General features: G+C 46.4%; 1 protein-coding gene and 2 pseudogenes across 3 annotated transcripts; 1 reads left to right on the top strand and 2 right to left on the bottom strand.

The window, feature by feature from the left end:
• Nucleotides 1-2,184: 2,184 nt before the first annotated feature.
• Nucleotides 2,185-2,321, bottom strand: LOC119446938 (U2 spliceosomal RNA; annotated as a pseudogene).
• Nucleotides 2,322-4,970: 2,649 nt separating this feature from the next.
• LOC119445012 (uncharacterized) lies at nucleotides 4,971-9,020 on the bottom strand (annotated as a pseudogene).
• LOC119446054 (small integral membrane protein 14) lies at nucleotides 8,657-22,794 on the top strand. Of its 3 annotated transcripts, none has more exons than XM_037710376.2 (5): nucleotides 8,657-8,812; nucleotides 15,852-15,993; nucleotides 18,302-18,350; nucleotides 20,740-20,876; nucleotides 22,138-22,794. In XM_037710376.2, exons 2-5 carry the CDS (start codon nucleotides 15,922-15,924, stop codon nucleotides 22,174-22,176), a joined length of 297 nt encoding a protein of 98 aa, XP_037566304.1. In that variant the 5' UTR covers nucleotides 8,657-8,812; nucleotides 15,852-15,921; the 3' UTR covers nucleotides 22,177-22,794. The 3 variants fall into 3 exon arrangements, with proteins under 3 accessions (XP_037566304.1, XP_037566306.1, XP_049519818.1); XM_037710378.2 differs by lacking the exon at nucleotides 8,657-8,812 and adding an exon at nucleotides 9,693-9,848; XM_049663861.1 differs by lacking the exon at nucleotides 8,657-8,812 and adding an exon at nucleotides 13,933-13,981.
• The last annotated feature ends 3,037 nt before the right edge of the window (nucleotides 22,795-25,831 follow it).

The raw sequence follows: 25,831 nt of genomic DNA, 5'->3' as shown, positions 1-25,831 counted from the left end.
CTTTGTTATATTCAATAATTTGTTATATCCATATTTGTTATTTTGAGGCTTTACTGTACTATCACATTTTCGCGCATAAGCCCACAGCCCTGCCTTTGGGAGAGAAGGGGGGGGGGGGTAAAAAGTATTTGAAAACAGTTTCACCAAAGGCTATTCACATCACTAGCCCCGTTGACATAAATGCGACAGTGTCGCATCGCATCGCATTCATGTAAACAGCGGTAATGAGCTAGGAAGGCGCATCGCATTAGAGAGTTTTAGATTAGGGGGACGCAAGTGTAGGGGCCCGCTAGCGCTTGGGGCCGCGGTACTGCGCACGCGCAGACCGGTCTGCGCGTGCGCAGTACCGCGGCCCCAAGCGCAAGCGGGCCCCTACGCTTGCGTCCCCCTAATCTAAAACTCTCTATTAATGCGCCAGGCGAGGGTAGATTTACAGGCGCTAGTCGACTCTCGCGGAGCATGTAAACGCAAGATCGTCGACTGAGAGGGGAGAACGGAGGCGGTGGCGTCTAACAATACCTTCGATGACAACCGCGATGACTACTACTACTAAGTGGTTCATTTGGAAAGGAAAGGGGTTGGCGCTATCTTCTACCGAGAAGCAAGCGAGAGCCGAGGGGCTCCCTCTTTCCACTTTCCTTTCCCCACTCTAGTCATTCATGCGGCGCTACTAATGTGCTTCATGTAAACGGCGTCGCATCGCCTTTCCCAAATGCGCTTGGAAATGCGATGCGCCACTGTCGCATTCATGTAAACGGGGCTACTTAACCAGACCTAGTCAAGTTTGATATTAGTGAAAGTGAATGAGCACTGAATAAAAGTTTTTCTAGTAGGCCAACTGTGGCTGCATATTCTGTGAACTTGTGTTGCGGTGCGGGCATGCAGCAATAAAAGCTTGACTCGTGCAAGACCTTGCCACGGCCGCTCGATGAAACGCACGAGGAAACACCTCCTGCGTTTCATCGCGCGGCCGTGACCTTGCAATCTCTCAAAATTTCAACAACAAAAAAAAAGAAATTGTGGTTCTTGTGCAAGAGAATGTTTTCGTTTCCAATGTACAGATGTTACATTGACGCAACAGAGTTTATATCAAGTGGCTGCTCCCTTGTGCGGGCTTTTGTGCATCCCTCAAGTGCTAACATTAGTACTCCAAGTATGTATTGTTACAACCGCCTCCAGAACAGTTGCGGCGTAGACGGAGCTAAGCACGCTGTCTCGACATCCTGCGTTGTGCCTTTCTGCATGCTGTCTTGATTAATCCAAGTGCTTATACGCACAAACCCATGCGACCTTTCCTCAAGCTCCATGCATACTTCTACTTTAGTACAGGATTGACAGCAGTACTTCTTGTACCCTTGACTCCATACGCAGATGGTACACTTGAGCATATTAATTGGCGTAAAATCCTGCGTTATTTGGATTGCGCCCTCAGAAATGCCAAAAGAGTGGTTAGAATGCAAGCAGAACAACTCGCAAAAAGAAAAGCACCAAAGAAGTGCCATAGCAGACAGCGTGGCCGAGAAACAGCCCTCCATTGAATAACACAGCTAGCGCTCCTATCGCGCAAAATGAGAATGTTCTGCGCGTTTCGTGCAAGAATGTAGAAGTGGAGGGCAACATGCTGCCAGTTCATTGCAGCCAACGCGTTTTATTAGCACACAATACGCGTATACGCAATGAAACCTGCAGTTCTTCATTTTTGCGCGAAACGAACAAAGCATTCAAAAAGCGCGAACTGTGTCTTTCAACGGAGGGCTGACTCTCGGCCACAATCTCCTCCGGCACTTCTTTGGGGCTTGTCGTTTTGTGAGTTGTTCTGAAAAGCATAGATTTTTTTTAACCCCGATAACGTGTCATGTGCACTTCACTTCTTCGCTTGTACGTATTTTCTTTCTTTTATTTTTTTGAGTGAAACTGTGAAATGGGGGTTTTACGCGCCAAAACCACGATCTCATTACGAGGCACGCCTTAATGAGATCGTGACCGTAATGAGATCGTGGACTCCGGAATAATTTGGACCATCTGGGGTTCTTTGACGTGCACCTAAATCTAAGTACACTGGTGTTCTCGCATTTCGGCCCCATCGAAATGCGGCCGCCGTGGCCAGGATTTGATCCGGTGACGTCGTGCTTAGCAGCGAAGCTGTATGTGGCTAGTTTCCAGCGGATCGATGTCCGTAGACTAAAAGCGTGGGCCGATCCCGAAGATAGTGCAACACCGGGCCGACCCGCGGCGGAGGTGAAGCAGGCTTCAAGCACTCCACCAACTCGCAAAAATATAAGTTTAATGTATTGGGTCCAAATACAAGCCCTATCAAATATTTATGCTGCTCTTTACCGTAAAACACATCAGCATAAATTAATAAAGCACGCGTCACGCCAGTTTCGACGTGTATTTGCTGCCCTCGTACCGGCAACACCGGGGAGACGTCGCTCAAAGCCGTCGCTCGCATGCGGTACGGCTTGTAGGCGACGAGCGAACGCGACAGCCATCTCCATCGCGTCGCTGTCGCGCGCAAGATCGTGTGCATGCGCTACACTTTGACTCGCGTCGGCCATGTCTACGTTCGCACCATACACGTGTACGCCATCCCGCGTATTCAAACTAGTGCCTGCCAATCTGAGTGTCTTCTGTCTCCTGACGTCATGCTCTACGTAGGCTCCTTTCCTCAGTTCTGCTCTGACTGTGAAATTAGTAGGCCGCGTGTTGTACGGTCTGAAAATTACAGCGTGCCTACCAAGAACGACGGCGTGAACCGAAAATGGAATGGGCGCGGCGGCGGCGGAAGGAGACTACTGACGTTGAGCGGGCCGCGGACGCCAAGACGTGCTGCCCGCCAGGACCGCGAGGCGGGAAAAAATGCGAACCGTCCATGTGGCCCCGATCCCGCAAACTTGGAACGTTTCACCGGAGCAACGGTCAATCACCACATACACAGCTTCGCTGGTTATCCACATTCACAGAGTGGAATGACACTGAATTGGTTTTTTTTTTTTTTTTTTCCCTTGTGAAGTCCTAAACAGCTACGTAAACAAGCCATGCCACTGTGTGTGGTCTATAGCCCCGTTAGCACGATCGCCGCATTGCTTCACACGCCGCTATTTTTTATCGCAGGAACAGTAAGAACATCGCAAAAAAAAAAAAAAAAAACTGTCTTGCCATGGTCACGTGCACCGCAGTGGCACGAGAAAGTTCGAACTATTTTAAGGGTCAAGATATTACATTTGTTTATTTAAGTAAGTGATCGCTTCTACCTTAATAGTAATAGCCTCCGGCAAATCAGCGTTTCTTTCCATCGAGAAGCCATGCTTATGGCATCCTGCGTCCAGCAGTGGGCATTCCACGCATGATCCTATGTAATACTCTAATTTCACTTTCTTTCTGTCGCAGAAAATCAAAATAGCAAACTGCCACAATTCACTTACAAGGCAAAATTAATTCTTCGTAATGTGCTCAGAACCAGATATTAAAAAGGGGGGCTCAGGCGCAGATAATGTTGTTGCATGGTGTAACCACTAAGCGCGACAGTCACACAGTTATGGCTGCAGTCACGCAGGCTAAGATGACATGCACCCTACGATACAATTTCAGTGCTTAAAATATTACTGCAAGGGTCTTTTTTTTTTTCTATTGCTGGGTGATCATCAAGCCACTTGGTGTTTCGTGGTATCCCAAAGATTGCGGAATCACCAACACAGAACAACAAAAGGTCGCCAAACCGCAGACACTCACGTCTTGCTGCGACCATTTGCCTGTGACGACGTAAAATGCCTTGTGCTGCAAACGCAAAGCGGAGACAAAAGCGAAAGGATTTCGGCAAACGGAGGGTGCGAATATCGCATATCGCGCGCTCGACACGTACGGTGACTAATCTTATCACAGCGCAACAAATATCCGAGGAGAGCTTGGTCCAAAACACACGCACGTCTCTGTCCACAAACAGGGAAAGGTGGAAACACACAATGACACCGTCTCCGACACAGATATGGTAATTTGGGCCCTTTGGTATTCCAGAAGGGTGTCTGCGTCCGGTTCGCTCCTTCCCCCGAAGTGGGAGGGAGAAGGCACAAAGGTCCTCGACGGGAGAGAAAGGACCACGGGGTCGTTTGAAGGAATGTCACTTTGCAAATTGTCCAAACCCGTTCGGCGGTGTCGGACTGGTCGCCTTGAACCACCGCAGTTGGAACTGGCTTTGACGAGGACGTTTGACTAGCTCGTTTATCGCGTTCACAGTGAGCGGTAGTTGCTAGCAAACGACGCGCCGAGTCATCCTCATTATGCATGGTCCAGCCAGTGTCCGCCAGGCGGCGACTCTGCTCGATCTCGCTTAAGGCTCAGCCTTAATCTCGCTGTCATATTCGAGGATCCGACGTCGTAACACGGGCTTGCAGCTGCGAGTTTGTGGCTGGTTGTGCGACACTCGGTGAGTAAAGCATGTTTTGTCAGTTGTGCGTTTGATCTGTCTTGCTTCACGCTGCCGGCAGGAAACAGCTCTTCAACACATTTAACTTAATTAAATGAATGGCTGCTTGTATAGAGGAGAAAATAGTTCCGTGCAGCAGAGCCAAGGCTACGTGACCATCGAGCGCAGATTGTTGACCATCGAGCGCAGATCGGGCTGCGATCTTTTAGGTGATTTTGCTTCGTTTTGGAGCGAAAGCTCTACTACGCCATGTCTCGTAAGGTCATTCATGGCGTCGCAATGTTGCAATGACGTTGAGCCGCCGGAGAGCGACCAATGCCGCCGAGCGCGAGCAACGAGCCGCCGAGCGCACGTGTGCTGAGATTCTGCACGCAAGGCGAGAACACTGCGTCCGTAACTTATAAAACATTAATAAAGGCTAAAATTTCACTTGGACGCGATGAGTCGCCAAATACGACTAACGTAGCGTTGCACCACGTGGCGGTGGTGGTGAATTCTTTATTTCGCCCAAAAAGAGGGGACCAGTCCAGAGACCGGTTTCGCTGGCTTAGAGGAGGTCGGCGGGGATCCCTTGGGATTCCGCGACCTCCACCGCACGCTAGATGAGCCGGCGTTGGTCTGCTGGCTCGGAGGTACGTATGAGGGACTCCCATGACTCTGGGGTGTTTCTGTTGTCGGTGTTGTAATGCGTACAAGTCCACGCCATGTGTATGAGAGTGGCCGGAGCTGAGCAGTGTTTGCACCTAGGCGTAATTTATTGCGGAAAGATTTTACTGTATAAAAGGGCGTGTGGGAAGCTGCCTGTTTGTAGTTTGCGCCATTGGACGGCCTCGCGCCTTGTTAGATCACGGTGTGCGGGAGGATATATGCATCTTCCGAGTCGGTAGTACTGGAGGATGTCCGTGTAAGTGGTGAGTAGAGAATTGTGCGAAATAGTGGTGTCAGGGGAATCGGGGCGCTGGATCCTACACTCGGCTCGGCAGCTAAGATCTCGAACAAGTGTATGCACCTGGACGTTTCCGCTGAGCGACTCGTGGGCTGGAGCCCACAGGAGTAAGCGGGATGTGGAGGAGGGGGGAGTAGAAAGTACTCCCCCCTCCTCGAGATACGGCCGGCATCATTGTTGCGGATCGCCTGTTGAGAATCACTTATGACAACTCTGGTAATAGGATCAGTTAGCGCAAGCGCAATGGCAACCTCCTCTGCTGCGGTCACTGTTTCTGCGTTGCGAATGCTGCAGGCTGTGTACCAGCTACGGTGCGGGGCGAGGGCTGCCTCCACCATCGCTGGTTTCGAGGGGTGGTAAGAGGCGTCCGTACACGTGACATCCGGACGTCCGCTGAAGCGTTTCTCGAATTGACGTGCACGATCGGGCCGTCTCTCGGTGTGGTGTTCCGGATGCATCCGTTTGGGAATGGGAGGTGATGCGGAGATTTTGACGATATTCCGGTGTAAGGTCAATATAATTGGGGGCCGCCCTCGTTGGTGAGATCCCAACTTGCTGCAGTACCGCGCGGCCAGCGTGTGTGAGTGACAACCGCTCGTATTGCGCGGTGAGGGTAGCTTCGATCAGTTCGCTCACGGTGTTAGATATACATGGCTTGCACGTGACGTCACGTCCGCCCGCGCCGCTGCGTCCGCGCCATGCCGGAGCACCGCGCGCGACGCCTTCGCATCTGATCGCGTGCGCTTATGCGGTCTCACTGTGTTTTCTAAGCGGATTTCACCGCTCCTCGCGAGAAATGCCACCCGTTTACAGTAGGCCTGCGTTTAACGAGGCATTTTACGCAGGACTGATCGGTTCAGCGCGTGCACGATATCAAGAAAAAGTGAAACTGTGCGAGCGATGTGGACCCGTACACGTTGCGACTGAGTGCGGATACGACGATGGACGTTAGCGCTTTCCCCGATGTCTGGCACGGATGCATTGTAAACTGCCTAGTTTTCTCTTCAAGCTTCGCGACACTGGAGGAAATGAAGGCTTATAAATCGCTTGAATCCCACAACTACTTCACAAGCGGTTGGGTGAAAACACTGTCGGCGAAGCGGCTGCAAGGAGAAAAGGTGCTCCTACTAGGAGATGTAGGCTGCAGCCCCCGTTTTCCATGCCGCATTTTGTTTATTCCAGAGGCATTCCCTGGTTAGTCAGTGGTGCGTGCAGGAGACACGCAAGATTGGAGCTTGGTGCAGAGAAGAAACGAACTGATACTGTCCATTTAACAATCACGCAAAAGCGGAGTTTATGTGCTCGGGTCTGAAAATTTTCAAACAGGATATGCAGCTTGCGCGAGTGTTTTGTGGCTGGGAGAATGATGTGCGTACTTTCCATGCTTTATTTGGATCGATATTTCTGCATTGTTTACATGTATGTTTTGATTTCAACATTTTTCAACGCTGTGTCTGTGTATGTGCGGTCGTCGTCGTAGCGGTTTTCGGGTGGCGTTGCGCCGACTCCAATAGCTCTTGCCGGTGCAGCGGTCACCGCGTCGACCTCGGGAGTCGTTCGTTTAAACCATCGCCTTGCAGCACGCTCGTAGCGCGCAGTGCCTTCATTATTTGCTTTGTAGCCTAGCAAAAGCGTTGGCGCCCAGTCCGGGTTCGTTTCTTCACAGAGCTTGGACGGTCTTCCTACAAATGCAAACAAATGTGATTCTAGTGCAGCGTTAAGTGCGCATTATGTAATATTGCGCAGGCTTAGCTGTTACGAAGTGGGCGCCGCACACTCGAATGTTTGAGAGATCGCCCTTGAGATCAGCACGCTTGATACGCGCAAGCCACAGGCTGCGCCGCTTCGAGATAAGTGCTTTCGTTCGTTCGTCTTGCTATTCCACAACCTTCGGAAGCCGAAAAAGGTTCGTGTTTGCCGACTCCTTCCTCGAGCTGCTTTTACTGCGGTTGCAACACCCAACAACCGCGCAAATAGCCATTGCAAAACAGTGCCATTCGCATACGACTAACAGCGTGGTCCCATATGGTGGTGCTCCGGGTGCTCCGGTATGGCGGAAACCTAACCCAGCATTGGCGGAAGTGACGTCAGTGCAAGCCATGTATACCGAGAGCCATAAGCTTGCGAGTAGCTGTGGACATGGGAAGACTCAGGGCCGTCTTGTATGCTTTTCGAAGTGACGCCTCTAGCCGTTCGCTTTCGGCACGGATGACACGTAAGTTAGGTGCAGAGTAGGTGATGCGGGAGCAGATAGGTGATGCGGGAGCAGGCTTGGACGAGGCGCAGGAGGTTGGACTCTCGCATACCTCGGTGCTTGTTGGAGACTCGCATGAGAAGAAGTCCGATCTGTACCACCGACTGGTCGATGCGTTGGAGCGATATATTGTTGCTGCCGTTTGCCTGTAGGTGTAGGCCCAGAATCCTGATGTGATCTGTACGAGGGATGGGGTTTCCTTGCACCTGGAGGTTGATCTCAGGAAGTATCTATGGTGGGCGTCGTCCTGGGGACGGAATGATTATTTACCCTGACTTAGTAGCCGAGCAGCTGAGGCCAGCTGTATCCAGATAGTCTCCGACCCGATCGATGGTGGTCTGGATCTCTTCGATCTGGCCGTCACTGCCGTGTGTGATCCAAAGAGTAAGATCGTCAGTATAAAGGCTGTGGTGTAGGTGGGGAATGTCAGCCAGAAGCAAGGGCAGGCCTATCAGTGCAACGTTGAAAAGCAGCGGCGAGAGCACGGAGCCTTGCGGCGACATTTCTTTGCGGCGTGCCGCGGTTGCCAGGAGAGATGGTGGAGCACGTCGAACAGTCTTCGGAGATGCTCCCGCCGCTGCAGCGCTCACCGCTAGCAGACAACAGGGTGCGGAAGGACACATTTAAGATGTGTTCGCGCTCCTGGTTGATCGAAGAGGCTTGTACCTTCCACAGTGCTGCACGGAACTACTGAAGCAGAGTATAGGAGAGCACACGGACTTTCATTCATGCGTTCGAGCGATGGTTTATTTTATGGCGAATTCGACAAATCACACCGAGGCGCCGTGGTACATTACGATTGGATGAAACGACGCGTCAGGGCTCCCCGGTGCGATTTGTCGAGGATGCCACTATACATTCGTCTATACCGTATTTGAAGTTCCCGCTATACAGAAGGGCAGAAGAAAACGAACGCAGCCAAGCGAGGTCGAACCACAGCCGTAGATCTATCCAAAGCCGCTGTCAATGCCACTGTACGTGTGCTGCCATCTGCGTGAAGCGTAAAGGAAGTTTCGCCGGAAAACAGCTACGCTCGGTCAGCTCTCTCACTCTCCGATCCACGACGTTTCCGTTGCAGTGTTCTCAGCTGACGTGTGTTAAAATGAGTGGGTGATACCGCCCGTCTGTCGTCCAGCATGTGTTTATAAACATTGTTCGATTATCCACCCGCCGAAAGCTGTTGCTACCGGTACGTACTCGCTGTTCTGTGTGTTCGCTTTTCTAAACATTTGCCATGTATTCCCCGGCTGTGATGACCCAGTTTTCGGCCCACTGGTTCGCGGACATGTCTTGTTTTCTCGGGACTTGGGAAGACGCGCGAGTCCTACTGATTACGCTCACGCGAACGCATATTCTCAAGGGCGTCAATTAACCGACCAGTTGAGGGCACGGCCCATGTTTGTATGACTATTGGAGCCTTCTTGGTCGCGACGGCTGGCTGTTCCGTGTCGGGACGGCCCGAGACGCCTTGCGAAACCAGAAAGACCGTCACACTTGGGCGAGCGGGTGATTGCAACCAGTTTCGACGGTTTGATATCCCACGACACACTACTCGTACAGAGCGGTCATACGGTTTAGGATCCTGGTTATTCGTTAGTGCAAGGTCTTCTCGTGGAAACTGGTTGTGGTCTCGCGATTTCGCGGTGACAAGACGCAGTGACGCGACACCGCTTCCCGTGTCACTATGTATTCCCCTACGAAGTTCCGTGCTGATGCTGAGACGAGATAATAAACTGAATGCATGAGGACTCAGAATATTTTACCCTCGCTCTGCTTTGTAACCGCTTTTTTTTTTTTTTCGGTTCCTGACGGGACTTGGATTTTGTGTGCGTGCGTCTGGTAAGTTAATTTCTACATCCTGAGGGGCTGTAGTGTTCAATGAAGAAGATACGTAGGCGTAGCACGGACGTAGTAGACCATCCCGGGAACGAATGGCAGTGTGAGCGGTAGCTGTATAAAGGGCAGCAATAAAGAAACAACGAAAAAGTAAAGCAGGAATCACGCGCGGTTGTGGAGAGAAAAGCAAATTGAGGAGGTAAAAAAAAAAAAAAAAAAAAGCGTGCCGTCGCCTCAAAGCAGCTGAGTGCACAAGCCGACAGGTGTTTGAGGCTCTGAGCGCTACGTCAGCTTAGCAGCGGCGTACGCGCACATTCCGAGGTGGGCCTTCTATTCGTCTGAAAGCGGCAGCAAACTCGACCCAAGGCCCGCACGAAACGGCTCCCGGAGTAAGTAGAGATCAGGCTTTCGTCGGTTCGTAAACTGCGATTCGCCGGATTGAAGCGGTGCCTTTAGCACCGAGTACCGCGAACGGCTGTGACAGGTTTTGTTGTTTATATGGCCGGAATGTCGCGACCTTCCGCTTTCTTTGCAAAACACAGCATTCGCGCTCCCGCTAGCATATGCTCGGCGTTTTCAAGTAAAATTCGCTACTGGCTATTGCGCTTGTTACGCGAGCGGCGCTTGTTTTCAGTTTCGGTTGATCGATCACTGTGATATCGCTGCGTTGCGCATTACTGTTCTCCAATTCTTTTTTAACCCTAAAACGAAACTAGGAGGTGATAGGAAATGCGCTATAAGATGTTACGGTCGAAAAAAAATTATAACGTATACTGCGTACGGCGGTAAAACAATTTCCGTGCAGCACACAGTTTTTGCCGATGTGCCCACTGGTAAATAAATAGCACCGCAGATTTGTTTTCAGAAGATGTTGCAGTAACGTTAATACTTTGTTAAAAAACATTGTAGATTTACTTTGTTATATCCAATAATTTGTTATATCCATATTTGTTATGTTGACGTTTTACTGTACTAATCAGTTTTACGCAGCCCTGGCTTGGGGGCTAAAAAGTATTTGAAAACAATTTCACCAAAGTCTATTTAAATCCTTGTGTGGGCTTTTGTGTAGCCCTCAAGTGATAATATTAGTTCTCCAAGTATGTATTGTTGCAACCACCTCCAGAACACTTACGGCATAAATGGAGCTAAGCACGAAGCTAAGATTTCTCCACATCCTGCGCTGTGCCTTGTTGCATGCAGTCTTGATTAATCCAAGTGCTTACGCACAGATCCATATGACCTTTCCTTAAGCTGCAGTGCATACTACTTCTACTTTAACACAGGATTGTCAGCAGTACTTCTTGTACTCTTGACCCCATACACAGACTAAACACTTAAGAATGTGAATGCATTTGATTTGCATAGTGCTGCCTAGATTAAACTGATACAGCAAGCACTCGCGAGCACACTCATCTCTCCTTACCCTTAAGGCTGTTCTGCAGAAAGGCCAGCAACCGAAATTAACACTTCATCAAACAGCTGCGTCATTGAGGTATACGGAGATATTGAATGCCTGCTGTTGCCCCTTCTCTGTAAACAGAATGCGTGGATGCCACGTCTACAGTTCATTTCCTTGTGAACAGTTCATTGCTCATATAGTTTGACGTCAATCAGAAGTGGCCATTATGAATTCATAAGCTTTCGTTAAGCCTGGCTTTGTGCTTAGTAGAGACAGCCATTGTGCCTTGTTAGTGCTTTCAACGACTCTTTCAAACATACGTGAGTTAAAGGAAATTTTGAGAAGCTTAAAGTCGCAGGATTTTTACTAAGCAGAATGCTCCTGCTGTTAGTGCTGCTGGTAGCACGGTGATAGTATTGCTGTGAAGCATAATTGGACTGGACATTTCTGTTGTTTGTTGCATGCTTGATTATATTAGGGGTGCTATCTGTCCGGCTGGGCAATAAGTTTGCACATTACCGTGCTTCCTTGATCTGCTTGCTAAAATATGTTCACATCACAAGTGAACAAACAGCTCTTGTTTTCCATGATAGAAAGAAGTGCATGGCCAAATCGTTCAAATAGCTGGTTTCAAGAGCGCATACTACAGCAGATTCCCAGTATGCTCAACCTGTACATTTCAACCTTTCTGCACAAACTGAAGTGATTCTGTTGAAGCAATAGCATTCTGATGATTCAGGTGCCAGAAACGACTATGCTGAGATGTGAGAACTAGCAAGGAAAGAGTCAGTTCGGAATCACTGCATTTGAGGAACCATTGCAGTTATGGACGTTGCAGTCCGGCAAGTTCAAGACTGAAGACCGGTAGTGCTTTAGCCATGCAGTGAGAAAAGACTAGAGCTGTGTTGGCAAGAAAGCAACACAGATTAGCTCTTGCAAGACAGTGCTGATAGTGACAAGTAGTCACTGTTTAATGTGTTGAACAGGAAGAAAATAAAATGCACTTTTACTATAAATGTGAGAAAGTGAGATAAGAGTGTAATCCTAGAACAAGCAGGTGGTGTTATCTTTATTGTCATGGTTGCAGCCTATGCTTTAGCATTATGTGAATCATATAAAAGCATTTAGCACAAACTATGCAAGTGTAAGTCTGGCTGGCTAAAGTCTAACTTAAGCCTTATTGGCCCTGTCACGCTGGTAAACTGGTTCCATGCTGCTTGTTGATCTTTAATTGCTTAGGGAATTATTGCGATAGTAATTATATGGACACTCCAAAGCGGATTTCTGCCGTCGGCGTCGCCGTGAGGTTTCGTATGACGTCAACGGCAATGAAATCGTTGCCGCGCTCCGGACGCTGTAGGTGCGAGTGAAAGGGCGCGAGGGACGCATGCTTTCACAGGGAGCGAACGCACGTCGAAGAGCAAACGCGCTTTCTGCACCGTGCTCCCTTAAGGGCTGCAGAAGTAGGCGTCTCTTTCCTCCTTTCCATATATAGAGAGCAAACGCGACTTTTTTCCATCGCGCAAAAGGCTGTAGGGTACGAGAGGGAGGGGAGGCGACGTTTAGCTGCGGCACCAAATGCATATTTATATAAAAACGCCGCGTGCGTTCAGTGCGAACGCGGGCAGAACGCTGACGGCGTCGACAACAGTTCTGCGCGTTGCTGGTTTATACAGCTGATAAAACTACTATCCTTACTCCGTATAGCTCTCTACTAATTTGCTATCGCAATTGATGCTTCGCCTTTCGGGTGAAACTGCGCCAATTTTTTTCTTTTTCTTTCTTTAAATTTAAGCAAGGTAACTGAAATAAGACGTACGCAATCAACCTAAGTGAGATTTTAGTTTTAATTGAATCTCATGCCCAGCAGTGCTGAATGCCATAAAGAGTGTCTGGAAGCATGTCTATTATGATTGATCAAGTGTCTGCATTCTTCCTGCAAAACTATATATATATATAAGAGCTAGTACTGAGCATTGTTTATGAGTGCCTTACTTGATAAACATGAGGCAATTTTTCTCTGAATGGCCTGAGCTAGCCTTTTGTTCTGAATGAGTGGATCGTGCATAAAACTAGAGCTTGCTAAGTGAAAAGGTATGAACTCCTATACAATAGCCTAGCCAGTGTGTGTGTGATGGATGTTTTTTTCCTTTTATGCTTTCGGCTTTCTTGAAAAGAGCAGCTTTCAAGCATGAACCATTAACCCCTTAGCCCGAGCTGCACTCATCTTTTCAGTTTGTACCAATATTGCCAAGGGCAAACCCTACTTGTGCATGCTTTGCATTGCTCTGCGGTGACGAGTCATGCACATCAGCTCGTTTCAATGATTACTGCTGGCTTTGGGCACTCTTGCATGTCATTTTCTGGTTTACATTTGTATCGCTATAATGAGTGTAGAGAACATTATTGCTGACTTTTATTTACTTTTGAGAACAGCTATCTGCTGATGTAATAACTACGTTTTCGAAATCAGACACGCCTTCACCAGATTACAATGCTGTTATAAAACTCGTCATTTTGCTGTTTGAACATGTGACTGTACGTTTCCATTGAATACCAGGGAAGTAATATGTATTCATTTAATAACATTGCAAGCAAGAAATTGACAAAGCAAAAAAGAAATAAAAGAAAGAAATGGGGAGATTTCATGTTATTTTCCCGGACAGAACTTGGGTTCAAGGCCATCTGCGACAATTTTGCTGGTAATTGTTCAATTTCCTTATTAGCAGCCTTTAAATGGCACCTATGCAAACGACGCATGCACCTGGCGGTTAGCGGACATGGTGCAAATTGCAGACCATGGCCTCAAAGATTTTTCAGTGTGTCGCGGGGGTAGCCCAATCGCGGATGTCTTGCTGGGGAGCCATGCTGGTTCTTAATGTTCCAACTTGTGCTACATTTCTGATGAGAAGTAATGGCAGTGTTTTTTACAGTATCTGTACGAAAAATGTCCATTTTTTGTAAGCTTTTTGTGATGCAGTCGTCACTTGTATTCCAAACATTAATTTTGCACAGAAATGGCTCTGTTACCTACATTATCTGAAACCAGGCATTCTACGCGGTCCAAAATTTTGTTGCAGTTGGTCTTTTAACAAGCAGAAGTTGCCGCCTTTAGCTACAGGGGTGAGTTAGATTACCTACACTCCAGTTGTATTGTAAAATTTCTTGGCTTTTAATTAGAGGTCACTGCCTCTGCTGCCCTGGCTGTGCAGGTTTTAACGTGCTACGTCAGGTCAGTTGCAGCTGCATTGAGAAGCATGATGGCTGCCCCAGTTGTGATTTGCACTAAATAAGAGCAATGCTGTGCAGTAATTTTAATTTTTCAGGTCTGAGAAGCATGTCTGGCATTGATATTTTTAGCAGGTTTGGTGCACAGTGTGGGAAAAGGCTTCTCATAAATGAATGCTTTTGAATTTTTTATGTGTTTCATTGAAAAAAAAAAAAAAAAAACAAGTTTCGGCCACCTAGAAGCTGACCAAATGTACATGATCTGTTTCCCTTGAAGATCTTGCTTGTTGACAGCTGGACAAACTTTGTTGAAAAGCTGGATGTCAAATACAGACCTGTTCCTGATAATCCTTTTTTTTTTCCCTGAAGAATGGATGGCATGGATTCCTCATCAAGAGTGCAGATAATCTTTAGTCACCCTTGCAATTGAGAGTAGTATACCAGCTAAGAACATATGTTTAACATACCAAGCAGCTCACAACGGATTTAATTTACAGCAACTTCAGCGCAGTGTGAAGTTATGCACAAGCCTGTCTGTGACTAGCCTATCCAGACTATCTGGCTTTTGCTGCCCAGACATGAACATGTCTCTCTATGCACTCTGTAGCACTGTTTTAAAAGCTTATGGTGTGCCACATTCCAGTCAAACTTTTGTTAGTTCGGTGTAGCACAGCTTGAAAGAGTAGTTCATCTTGGGCTGCTTAGGATTGAGTAAGATGAAGTAGACAAGTTTGAAACATGTTATCTAGTTTGGGCAAACAGCTTATGCTGGCTGTAGGCAAAGATAATGTAAGAAATGTAAGAAAGGCAGATAATATAAGATTAAGAGAGAATCTATAGTGCCCCTGGTTGCACATGACTGCGTGCAAAGGCTAGGGTAGCGTGCATCATGATAATGAAATCGCAACTTCGCTCTAACCGCTGGCTCAGATTTCGTGTCGGTGTCCCTTGTCGTCGTACACAACTGCAGCACTAAAACAGCAAAGGTTAGGTTAACTTGACACAGTGCTTTAGCTTTGTTTTTGTTTTTTCGCAGCATTGTGTTGGATAAGGGAACTGCTGACTGCTTTGAGCAGATGTGCTGCAAAACGCTGGTGCTGCTAAGTAGTGTACCGTTATTTAAAATTTTTTTAAGCAGATGTCACATGCTCAGCAAGGATGCAGAGTATGTTAAGTTCATCTGCAAGAGGCTGCTACTGTATTTACAAGTGATGCCCTGTTGAAATGTGGTTTCATTCAGAATGGTGTGTTGTGGCTTGTGGTCATGAGGGCATATATTTTGTAGTGAAGCATTGATTCCATTCTAGACACTATTTCTATTGGACATTATTTGAATAGATCACCGTATCTGCTATTCAGGCAGCAGTGTAGGTATGAGTGACTCATTTGTCTGATTGCATTTGCAATAATAAGTATTGGATGCTGGTTCTGTGAAAAAGGTCCTTATGAGAACTCCTTTGAACGAACACAATGTAAGCACAGTATTTATTACACATCTGTTTATTTACACTTTAAGTGATTGCCAGTATTGTGCTTATTTACTTGTAAATTTCTCATGTTAGCTTTGTATCACACATAAATAAATGTGGATATAACATGTACTGCACTTAGGTGCAACATCTATGATGTTCCGTACATGTCTGTATAGTGTTTGATTCCTTCTGTGTGTTTATGTAAGTGCATAACCTTTAAAATACTGGCTCCAGATTAAGTGGCAAGACAAAGTTCTATTCCTCACAAACAGTTTTTTTTTTCCCTCTTTCAGGTAGCAGGTTGCAGATCGCACCGAACCAAAGTCCCTATTTGACGCCAGTGCCACCAAGGTATCTGCAAGCATGGACGACGGATTCGATCCGTGCGAGTGCATCTTCAGCCACGAGGCTGCCATGCAGCGACTCATCTCGTTGGTGAGTGACGCAACTCGCATGGTGCGAAAGTGTTGATGTAAAGCTGTAGACTTTGTATCCATTTTACTGCAATACCAGTTATCCATATGGACGCACAAGGTGCATTGTCACAGTCGTCGCCATGCTGTCTCACAGCATCAACAATGCATTGGAAGGCCTCCCGAGACAGAAGTGATGCACACAGTGCGTTTGGCTGCAAGAATGACCTAGCCAAGTAGGACACACTGTCACGCTTCGCTCATTCGGCTCTGCAGGAGAGACAGGGCAGTGTTCTGCCTTCAGCTGCTGGCATGAGTTTTGTGCACACACACCATGGTGGATACACTGGTTTGAGTTTCGGAATGGACAGCAAATGTGAACTGAAAGCTATCTACCATCTTCATTAGGCGCTGACAAATATTGATGGGTTACTGTCGGTTTTGTTTCGTGCGCCATCGAGGTGTGATGCCTGCAATGCCACCAATGATGCTTCTTATCACGCCAGCGTTTTGAGATGCCTGGTAGTGGCCAGGGTGCTGTATACGCTGTGCGGCAGCAGTTGACCTCACATGCTGGGTCATGCCAAGATGATGTCCGCGCGTATTGTTAGAACACCGTTCGAAGAGCTTGAGTGCAATTCTAAGCCGAAACCTCGTTATCGCTTTCTGTGCTTCGCCTTCCGAGCAAAACAGCCGCCTTTTTTTTTTTTTTTTTGCAGTCTCATTCTGTGCTGAAACATTCAAAGGTGATAGAGCAATGACAAGCCAACTGTGATAGGGCAGATTTCTTTACACACTACATCGGCTCATTACAGACAGTGAAGCAGCTTTAATGCCCTAATAGTAGCAGCTCTTAAATCTTCAACCTGCCTGTTGGGCCTGATGTAATGCCTGTCAAAGCCACATTCATTCATTAAAATACTGTCAGTTTTTCAAGCTCCCTTATGGCTTAGTACATCAATTGCACCACGCCCTTTTCTAACTGGCATTCATCTGTATGCAGTCATTCTCTGTAGGATTCCTACGCTTTTCTAGCATTGACAAATGTTTATCCTCATTACTTACCATGGTGCAACTTAATGTTATGCTGTCTTGGAGTAAAATGACCTGGTTTTATTTTCCGACTGGCTCTTGGATCAATGAAATATGTGCGGAAGGGGCACATTAGAGGACCTTCTAAGTTGTGCACAACATGAGATTACTGCACTTATCAAAGGACCATGCTATGCAGTTAAAAATTGTTTTGAGCTAACTAGATTTTGTGCAAAGGCAAATGGCAACATTGTTTTGCAGCTTGTTCATTAAAGGGCCCCTCACCAGGCCACATAGAAAATTTAGGTCCTCTGGGAGCGTTCTACCGCAAGAATATTTCTAACTGGTTAATTAATAACCGAGATAACTATTTCAGTGTCTCGAACCCATGATTTCAGGAGGCATGCTTCACTGCCAATATAGACACTCTCTCCACTTGCGCCATCTAGCCTCTGCAAGCAAAATTCCTTCCCTGCGTTCTCCCATACTCGAGCTCGAGGGATCGTGCGAAGCATGCATCACAAGCCCTGCCTTTTTTTGTTTTTCTTCGCTTTTCTGCAGCGCGGTGCACTTTCGCTGACGGCATTGTGCACGAGCTTCTACGACATTTAATGTTAGCTAGCATGGGGCTGTATTGTCTAGGAAGATCTATAAGCGGTATCTGATGAACTGTTTCCTGACACTATACTGAGTAGCACCATGTTAAAGTACTACAATGGCTATAAAGCTTATCATGGTTTATATGTTAGTGTGTTTAATGGCACAGGCCTTCTTTCCACGTCTTTTCTTTTTCTTCCTTCAATGCAATTTTTTTAGTGTACAAATGGAAGCTAGTCTTGCTACCAAATGTGCTGTTTTCATGCCTTTATTGTGCTTATTCTGTGCAGGCTACACTTTTTCTCTTTTAACCACATGTCATTACAAGCCTGAACAGAACTTGGTATACATCTAGTTGTTGCACGGTTGGAGATAATAAACTATCAAGAAAGGAAAACAAATGCTGGAACAAACCGTCTTTTGCCTTATGATAGTGCTTTGCTCTGTAGTAGGCCTACTGCAGTTAAGACCAAATTGTGGGCACCATTAATAGATTTGCTTTTGCCAAACAAAGCTATGCTTTGCAGACAGTATTAAGTGCAAAACAGTACAAAAACAGAGATGCAGACGACACAAAGTGTCTCTGCTTCGATACCTTTTCTCATCTTAATTCTTGCCCTTGGGACATTCTTTTTTGCACAGTTCTACAAGTATGCTTCATTAGGGTGTTCACGACTTGCCCTTCTTTCTGTGCTTTGCAGCTGCGAAGCTCCCAGTCCGCCTGCACGGACTCTGAATGTTTCCAAGAGAGTAAGTGGCCTTGTTCTTTCATTCTTCTCTTTTCACATTTTTTTTTTCTTTGAACGGATGCTTAAGACGTTTCTATATTCAGCTAAGACTCAAAAACAGCTCGGGGACACGGTCGTCTTTAAAGTTTGTTTTTATTACTAACTGGTATGCTGAAAACAGTGTACGTGAACTAAGTAACTACCTCCCCATGTTTGCTATGAAAAAAGTTGGTTTTCTTGCCCTCAACACAAAGATAGTGTAGCATCGCATGTTAGTTTGGAATGTTGATGACGCATCCTGGATTTTCATGTCAACTCGCTGTATTTGAAGTGCTCTTGATGGCTTCTTTTCGTCTGTGACGACACAATGGTCTAAATGGAATTTCTGTAAATTCTCTCGAAAGCAGAGGTCAGTAACATGATTAAACCACTTTCATGCAGTATGTACATAACAGTATGTCTAATATGTGTACATGTGTACATAACACGCATGCATGCAGGAAAGCTATGAACCACGACACACGCACAAACCTTGCCTTTTCAGCAGTGAACACTAACATTTCACATGAAGTACAAGGGTTCTCGGGAGAATATTGCAGGCTACCCATTTGCTCCCTAAAAAGCAAACACAGAGTCCTTGCAATTTTGTTAAGATATTACGTGCATTTAAAAATTTTGTCCGAAAACGAGTGTAATATGAAAAAAAAAAGAAGCTATTTGTAATTGCCACAGATGTCAGTTTACCAGACTAGTGAGTAAATTGCTTCCAGTATTTATAACATCAAATGCCCTGCAGTTGCGCACCATGCTGGCACAGCATGGTACGCATGGGAAAACTTACTTGCCTATGTTTCACCGGCTTAGCTCCCTTGCACCACTCGATATGGAGGCTGACAAGGAGACGTTCATGCATACAGTAGGGCTGCCATTAATAAATTTCTAGGCACTGCCGAATGCGAGGTGCTGTTGCATTACTTGTTACAAGGTGTTTGGGTCTTTGCTAGCGGGCAGCGATGCAGGATTCCATGGGCATCTCTTTGTGCCGTAGCCTGTTATGTGGTTTGAAACAGTGAGACTTGTCGCAGCACTTAACGTTTATGTCGGTGCACCACCAAAGACGGTGCATATGGGAAAGAGCCTTTGCAGGGTTTTGTGTGGAGCTCCTGATCAATATGCTGTGTGAAAGTAAAGTCGGACCTCATTATAGCAAAGATGCATTCGACACGAGAGTGCCTGCGTTATTTCCAATATTCGTTCTTTCATTACATGCTGAAATTGGTAAGAAACGTTTTTAGATTTACTTCATTATGTTCAGGTTAGAACATACTGGTGCTGCATCTTGTCTATTTTCGGTTTTTGAGGCATCACACCCATACCAGTGTCAGTAAAAATTCCATCACATGATGTCACTGAACTTCGCAGCATTCAGCAAAAATAAAGGATATCAGCCATCTCCTTTGTTTCTGCAATCTGTAGATAACAAGGCTATGGACCAGCTAACAGTAATGGCCTATGCAATGTAATGTGGGATGTGCATCATAAATATTAATTCACTTTGCGCATCCCATTAAAGATGTCCTTACATAGATACAGAATATAGCAAGCATGAGAAGTGCAATGGGCATGTTGTGCTGTATCGACAGTTTCAGGGAAGGATTTCATTATAACTAAATTTTAAAGTACTTCTCAAAAACATTGCCGCATTTCGATGGAGGCGAAATGCAAAAACGCCCGTGTGCTTGCGTTGTGTGCACGTTAAAGAACCCCAGGTGGTCCAAATTAATCCGGAGCCCTCCACTACGGTGTGCCTCATAATCAGAACTGGTTTTGGCACGTAAAACCCCAGAAAGAAGATGTACGTAGTAGAGATAAAGTCTTAGACTTGCCTTTTTTTTCTTTTTACTTTGCATCGGCTGGCATCGAATATTGCAGCATAATTATTATTTATTTATTAAAATGCTCAGATCATGCTTATAATTACTTTAAGGAACATGTTGCACTTAGATTTGTGGCTAAACGTTTTGGCAGTAGTGCTGTTAAACGGGCTAGGTGGTTGCCAGATTCTTGATTTGCATTACCAGAGCGATAGAAAAGCGCAATCTTACCAGCGTTTGCGGTGTCTACGTGACTCCTCTTTGTGTCCCATCTCTATCATGCTAGTAACACGAATAAAAAACGGTTTGGCATTCACATTGCACATTAATATGGCTCTGCCATGCCTTACCAGGCATATTTTGGGTTTGCTTTACCCCAGGAAGTATTTTTTTAATAATTTTGATGTGGGCTGCCATAAAAACAGGAGCAAGATGATGTGGGCGCGGTAAAAAAAAAAAAAAAACTTTAAAAAAGGAATGTAATCCCACATCATGCAGGGTCCAAGAATGCATGTGTGTGTGTGTTTATGCCTGCAGTGCCAGCGATGCAGCAGGCTGCCGGTGGCTCTGGCTTCTTTCTGGTCATGGTAGGGTGGATGGTGCTGGCCATGGTGCTCTACTACTTGCGCCCAAACTCACTGCGAAACCGTGATAACGGCAAGCCCGACAGACAGGTGGGTGCAGCTGATAAGGCTCCAGGAAAAAGGCTTTGCGGTGATTGGGCATGCTTTGGTAGGCAGGGGCGGGTGCAGGTACAAAACATTCAAGAGAGCAGAGACAAGCACGTCAGCCGATTGCCCATTTAACCTTTTATGGACAAGTGCTGCCTACAGGCAACACTCAAGAAGAAAAAAAAAAAAGATCTTGCTTGATGAGTTTCGAAGTACGGAGTTTCTGGATAAATGTCTTTGGGCAACACTGAATGACAAGCAGCAATTGTCATTTGTTGGATTGGAACGAGAAAAGAGAACGAGGAAAAAAGGAAGTTTGACATGCAACTATCTTTCTTTTGAAAGCACGATCAGAAGAGAGACATGGATGCAGAATCTTCAACTGTGTTAGTAACACACAGGTAATGTAAAGGAAATGCAATGTACTATCGCGCTCCGTATAAGCTACGACGCACGACCGCTTTGCCACATGCTAGCGCATTGTAGCTCTTGCTAAGCATGTTAGTGCACCCCTGTTTCACACCCAATGGGAACTGTCATTACAAGTACAAAGCCACAAGTGTTTTGAGGTGGAGCTTGCACCCAATGCAATAACGATAGATTACGAGAACATGCAAACTCGCTTAAAGGTACGCATTCTAGCCGCCTGTCTAGTCACATGCACGAGTGTAAATTCCTTCCAAACTTTGACAAATGCATCATCTTGAAAAGCTATGAACAAAGAACGCACAAGATTATTGAAGCGTTCGCTATCCAAGAGTATGGTGAGACGTGTCAGTGAACCACCTGTTTCTCTGCTTGGGAAAAAGTTATATCTCGATTGCGAATTATGTGTCATGGTCCCATGCACTTGGTGATGACCTTTCACTACACGAATAAACAGTATGGTTGCTAATCATTGCTCATCTCTGTCATCTCCTTTGTCTGGTTCTAAGTGCTGTTTCTTTGCTAAAGAAACAAGGAAGTCTGTGTTGCAACAGGTTTCCTGTTCGAACTACACTCGCAGTTCCATTCTTTTATCTCTTTCAGTTGCACATAATATACTACTGGTTGAACACATCTTCATTGTTGCAAAGCTACCAGATTGAGCATGTTTCTCTTGTACTTAGACGAGAATGCTATTAATAACCTTGCTGCTTACTTTAAACTTTAGTCGAGGAGAAACCACAGTCTTTTGCTGGCATAGAGTGAAAATGCATGCCATTCGGTCAGTATCGCACCATTGATATTGTGTTCTTTAAAATACTGTGTGTCATCTGTGCAGGGTCCAAGCAACGACCCCCCCAGTGGCTCAGTCTTCTGAGGGAAGAGCCCAGCCCAGCCCCTAACAGAAAATGACCAAGCCGAAGAGCTTTAGTTGGCGGCACGGGGGAGAGGAACACTGTTGTATTAACTGTTCTGGGCTTCTTTTTCTGGGGGAACCACCACCGCCGATCACCACGCCTGTCTAGTATGTGTACATAATGTGTACATAATACGCATGCACTATGGGACACAAGAGTGAAAAAAAATGTACGCAGGAAAGCTGTGTTGTTACCAAAAGGAAAGCTGTGGACCATGGTACGCACACAATTAGACACTGCATGTGCAAGACTGTTGTTGCAAGGCCACGCGTGTATATATATACTGCACGTCTCTCGCACAGCAGGTGTTGTTTTTGTAGGATTTAACTTGGGATTGTTTTAATGGGTTATTTTTTCATTATTTTAGCTGGGAAAGGTGTGCGGGCATTTTTTTTTTTTTCACCCTTTTCTTTCTTAAATTTGGGAGTTGTTCACTTGTTGTTTTGTTGCACTAGTTTATTTTTTGTAGTGACCGGCTATACAGTGGTATGTGCTCTTTCGCCCTGTGCCCAAGATATATGTGTGAAGACAAAGGCTTGTTTTTGATCATTTGCAAAATAAAAATTGTGGCTGGATGACACCTTGGTCCAATTTTTTTCATTTTCTGCTGTACATGCGACTGCTGGTCTATGGTAAAATGCGACAGCACCATAGCCAAAGATGGCAACGGGTCTTATAATCACTACCTTGGCTTTTGAGCTGTGTATTGGTAACTGTGATCGTCTAGCCATAGAGTTTCATACAATAATCACTAGAGGGAACTGTGGCGGTACTTGCCTCCGGGAGCTACAAGCAGAGCAGTACAGCCAGCACGGGAATGATGGGCAGTGTACATTGACTTGTCTCAACTTTGTCCTTCCAGCTTTAAATGGCTTTGTGACTTTGCATTGCCATCATTTTTAAGAAAGTACAGCGTTATAAATAACTGAACAAACATTAAAATTGTCCGACGGCAGGGTTTGAACGCACGACCTCTAGCACAGAAGCCCGATGTTGCAACCATTATGCCACAGACGCATGGACAAGCGGAACTACTGCAGTTGGCAGCAGTTATGCGTGCTTGCAAAGTCTTATTACCCTCTGCATTAAAGAATGTATCAATTGCTTTGAAATTTTGGCCCAAATAAAACGAAGCCACAAGAACGTCTGCATCCGCAAGCACAAAGTTTGGACAGATCCATGTACTACCCATCATTGGTGGCTAAACGGTTGCAGCGCCGGAATTACCTCTAGTAATTGTAGGAAACCCTATTCTTTGAGCATCCACTCGAAAGAAGCCAGAGGGGCTTCCCACGATGCTATTTATCCCCTGCAGGCTCTCTGCACACAATTGTGCACACCAAGAGAGTGAATCACAAGCAAAGTCGCTGATTAAAATGTCTGGCATGTCACACACATCTTGAGACACTTCTAATTGGGCCTTTGCCACAAATGTTAATGTATGCAAAGTGCTTTAGCAAAAAGTTTGGAGGTGGTTGACATCTGGGTGTTTGCTCTTGGGAGGCAGTACATCACCATGCAGCAGATTCACTTATATTTTTGTTTCTGACAACATTCTACATCGGGCATATTTTACAATTGGCCAGGTGGCTGCTTTCCAAGTATGCTAGGCATGAAATAGTTCATTTTCTCATATCTGACATCCCTGCAGAGAGTTTACGCATGAAGTCCACATTCTGTGAACTCGATAAAACTCTCAAGAATCCTTAATTTGTTCCGCTGCAGGATGTTTTTAACGATTCTTGAGATGCAAAAAAATGTGAAGGTAAATGTTTGCTGAGCAGAATTTGTGCCTGAAAGAGTTATTGCAGGAATCGCCTAGGAACATTACTGAAGTGCAGCAACTACTTCACACGAAGGGCCATGCTACCCTCGATTAGGCAAATTCAAGAGAGTTGACTCTGAGAGCATTTTTGAGTGTGGGGGGTCGGTATATACAGTTGGTTACAAGTTCACAGGATTTGCGAGGAAGTCAAATTCCTGCGAAGCCTCCCATTCAAAGTTTAAGCCTTTGCAGCATACACGGTAATCCATTAAATTAGAGCTGCCATGCCATAATGGAGCAGAATTTCACACTTGTCAAGGGAGCTATGTTCCATAAAGTTTTGTGGTTGACTGTACAAATGTTTTCATTGCTGCAGACACTACGGCCTGACAACAGTTAATGCATCAGTCTGCCAGCACCCATTAGTGTGCTACAAGGTAGGTGGACTTGCGAGAAATGCAATGTGTCTGCAGATGATTGCACAAGTGTTGCCAGAAGTACTGCCATGACAGGCAGGTGGACTGTTTACTGTTACACAGATAATATGGTGGTGGCTCTGCCCACTGGCCCGCTCAGGAGAACACAACTTCACTGCTCGCATTTGACCCTAGAAACCCGCAAAACCTACTACAAAAGTTGCCAAGAAAGTGCAGGCCTGTTTTCCTCTAACGCCCTTCTTGAGGAAAATCAAGGCAGCTTAAGCACCCAGCATGTTCTGCATGCATGTGCAGGACAATATTGTTACGAGCTATCACTACTCTGGGAAATGAGCAGAAATGCGAGTTGCCCCTCGGAGAGATACTTTTCGAAACAGGAGACTGAAAATTCTACGTAGATTTGTGCTGCCCAATAACTGGAGCTTTTCCTGCACAAACCTGTACAGAGGTCAACGCACTTCTCTAGAATGCAAGAGCCACGTACTCTGGAATGCGCTGGCAATATCTGAAGATGGCACGTGGCACAAAATCGAATAGTGCATGTGAGGTTGCGCGACTGCATTTACAGTTTAAAGTGATTTCTCTCGACCTGGTGGTCGGCTCAAGCTTTGGTAGCTCTGTTGGCCACCTGGCCAATGTACCTCTGTACATGCAGCAATGGTGCCACAATTTACACAGTCAGGCAGTGGTGGTGTGTGCTAAAAAAATGTCGCAGTTTCGCCCGAAAGGCGAAGCATCGATTGCGATAGCAAATTAGTAGAGAGCTATTCGGAGTAGGGATAGTAGTTTTATTGGCTGCATAAACTTGGACACATTGGCTTACTAACTGAATTAACAATCATGGTGTCAGCACGCACAAACATGAATAGATCACAATGAATGACCACAGCCAATGACTGTCAAAACGCTGGCAGCAAGCGCAGGTTCGCGCGGTCTATCGCTTCAACGGAAACTGAGCGGCGAATGCACAGCGCATACAAAGGTCAGACAGGTCAGAGGAGAAGCTGCCCCCCCCCCCCTCTTCCCGTTTCTTGCTTTCGCGTGGGAGATTAAGTAGCAAGATATGCCTTTGGTGCCGGAGCACAGCGCCGCTCCGCCTCCCTCCCTCCCACACCCCCACGGCCTTTCGCGCGACGGTCGCATTTGCTTTCCGCCGTGCGTTCGCCCTCCGGGATAGCGTACGTCCCCCGTGCGCTTTCACTCGCGCATACGGCGCGCGGCGACGATTTTATCACCCTTGGAATCTATACGGAACCTCACGGCGACGGCGACGGCAGAAATCCGGTTGAAGTGTCCATATAATTGCTATCGCAATAAAACCTTCTGTGGAAGCATGCTGCTGTATTTTACTTCTCTGCAATTTTGTCCTTACAAGCTGGGTCATCCACTCATTGGGGAACACTGCATGTGGTG

Source organism: Dermacentor silvarum, chromosome 3 (assembly GCF_013339745.2).
Source record: "Dermacentor silvarum isolate Dsil-2018 chromosome 3, BIME_Dsil_1.4, whole genome shotgun sequence".
NCBI lineage: Eukaryota > Metazoa > Arthropoda > Arachnida > Ixodida > Ixodidae > Dermacentor > Dermacentor silvarum.
Note: the sequence above shows the minus strand (reverse complement) of the source record. Positions and strands in the feature narration are given on the sequence as shown.

Bases quoted from the DNA above. Each gene is read 5' to 3' on its own strand.
- LOC119446054 (XM_037710376.2), top strand. From the start codon at position 15,922: ATGGACGACGGATTCGATCCGTGCGAGTGCATCTTCAGCCACGAGGCT. The intron at 18,351-20,739 runs GTAAGTGGCCTT...TTATGCCTGCAG, and splicing joins CTCTGAATGTTTCCAAGAGA to TGCCAGCGATGCAGCAGGCT. The intron at 20,877-22,137 runs GTGGGTGCAGCT...TCATCTGTGCAG, and splicing joins ACGGCAAGCCCGACAGACAG to GGTCCAAGCAACGACCCCCC.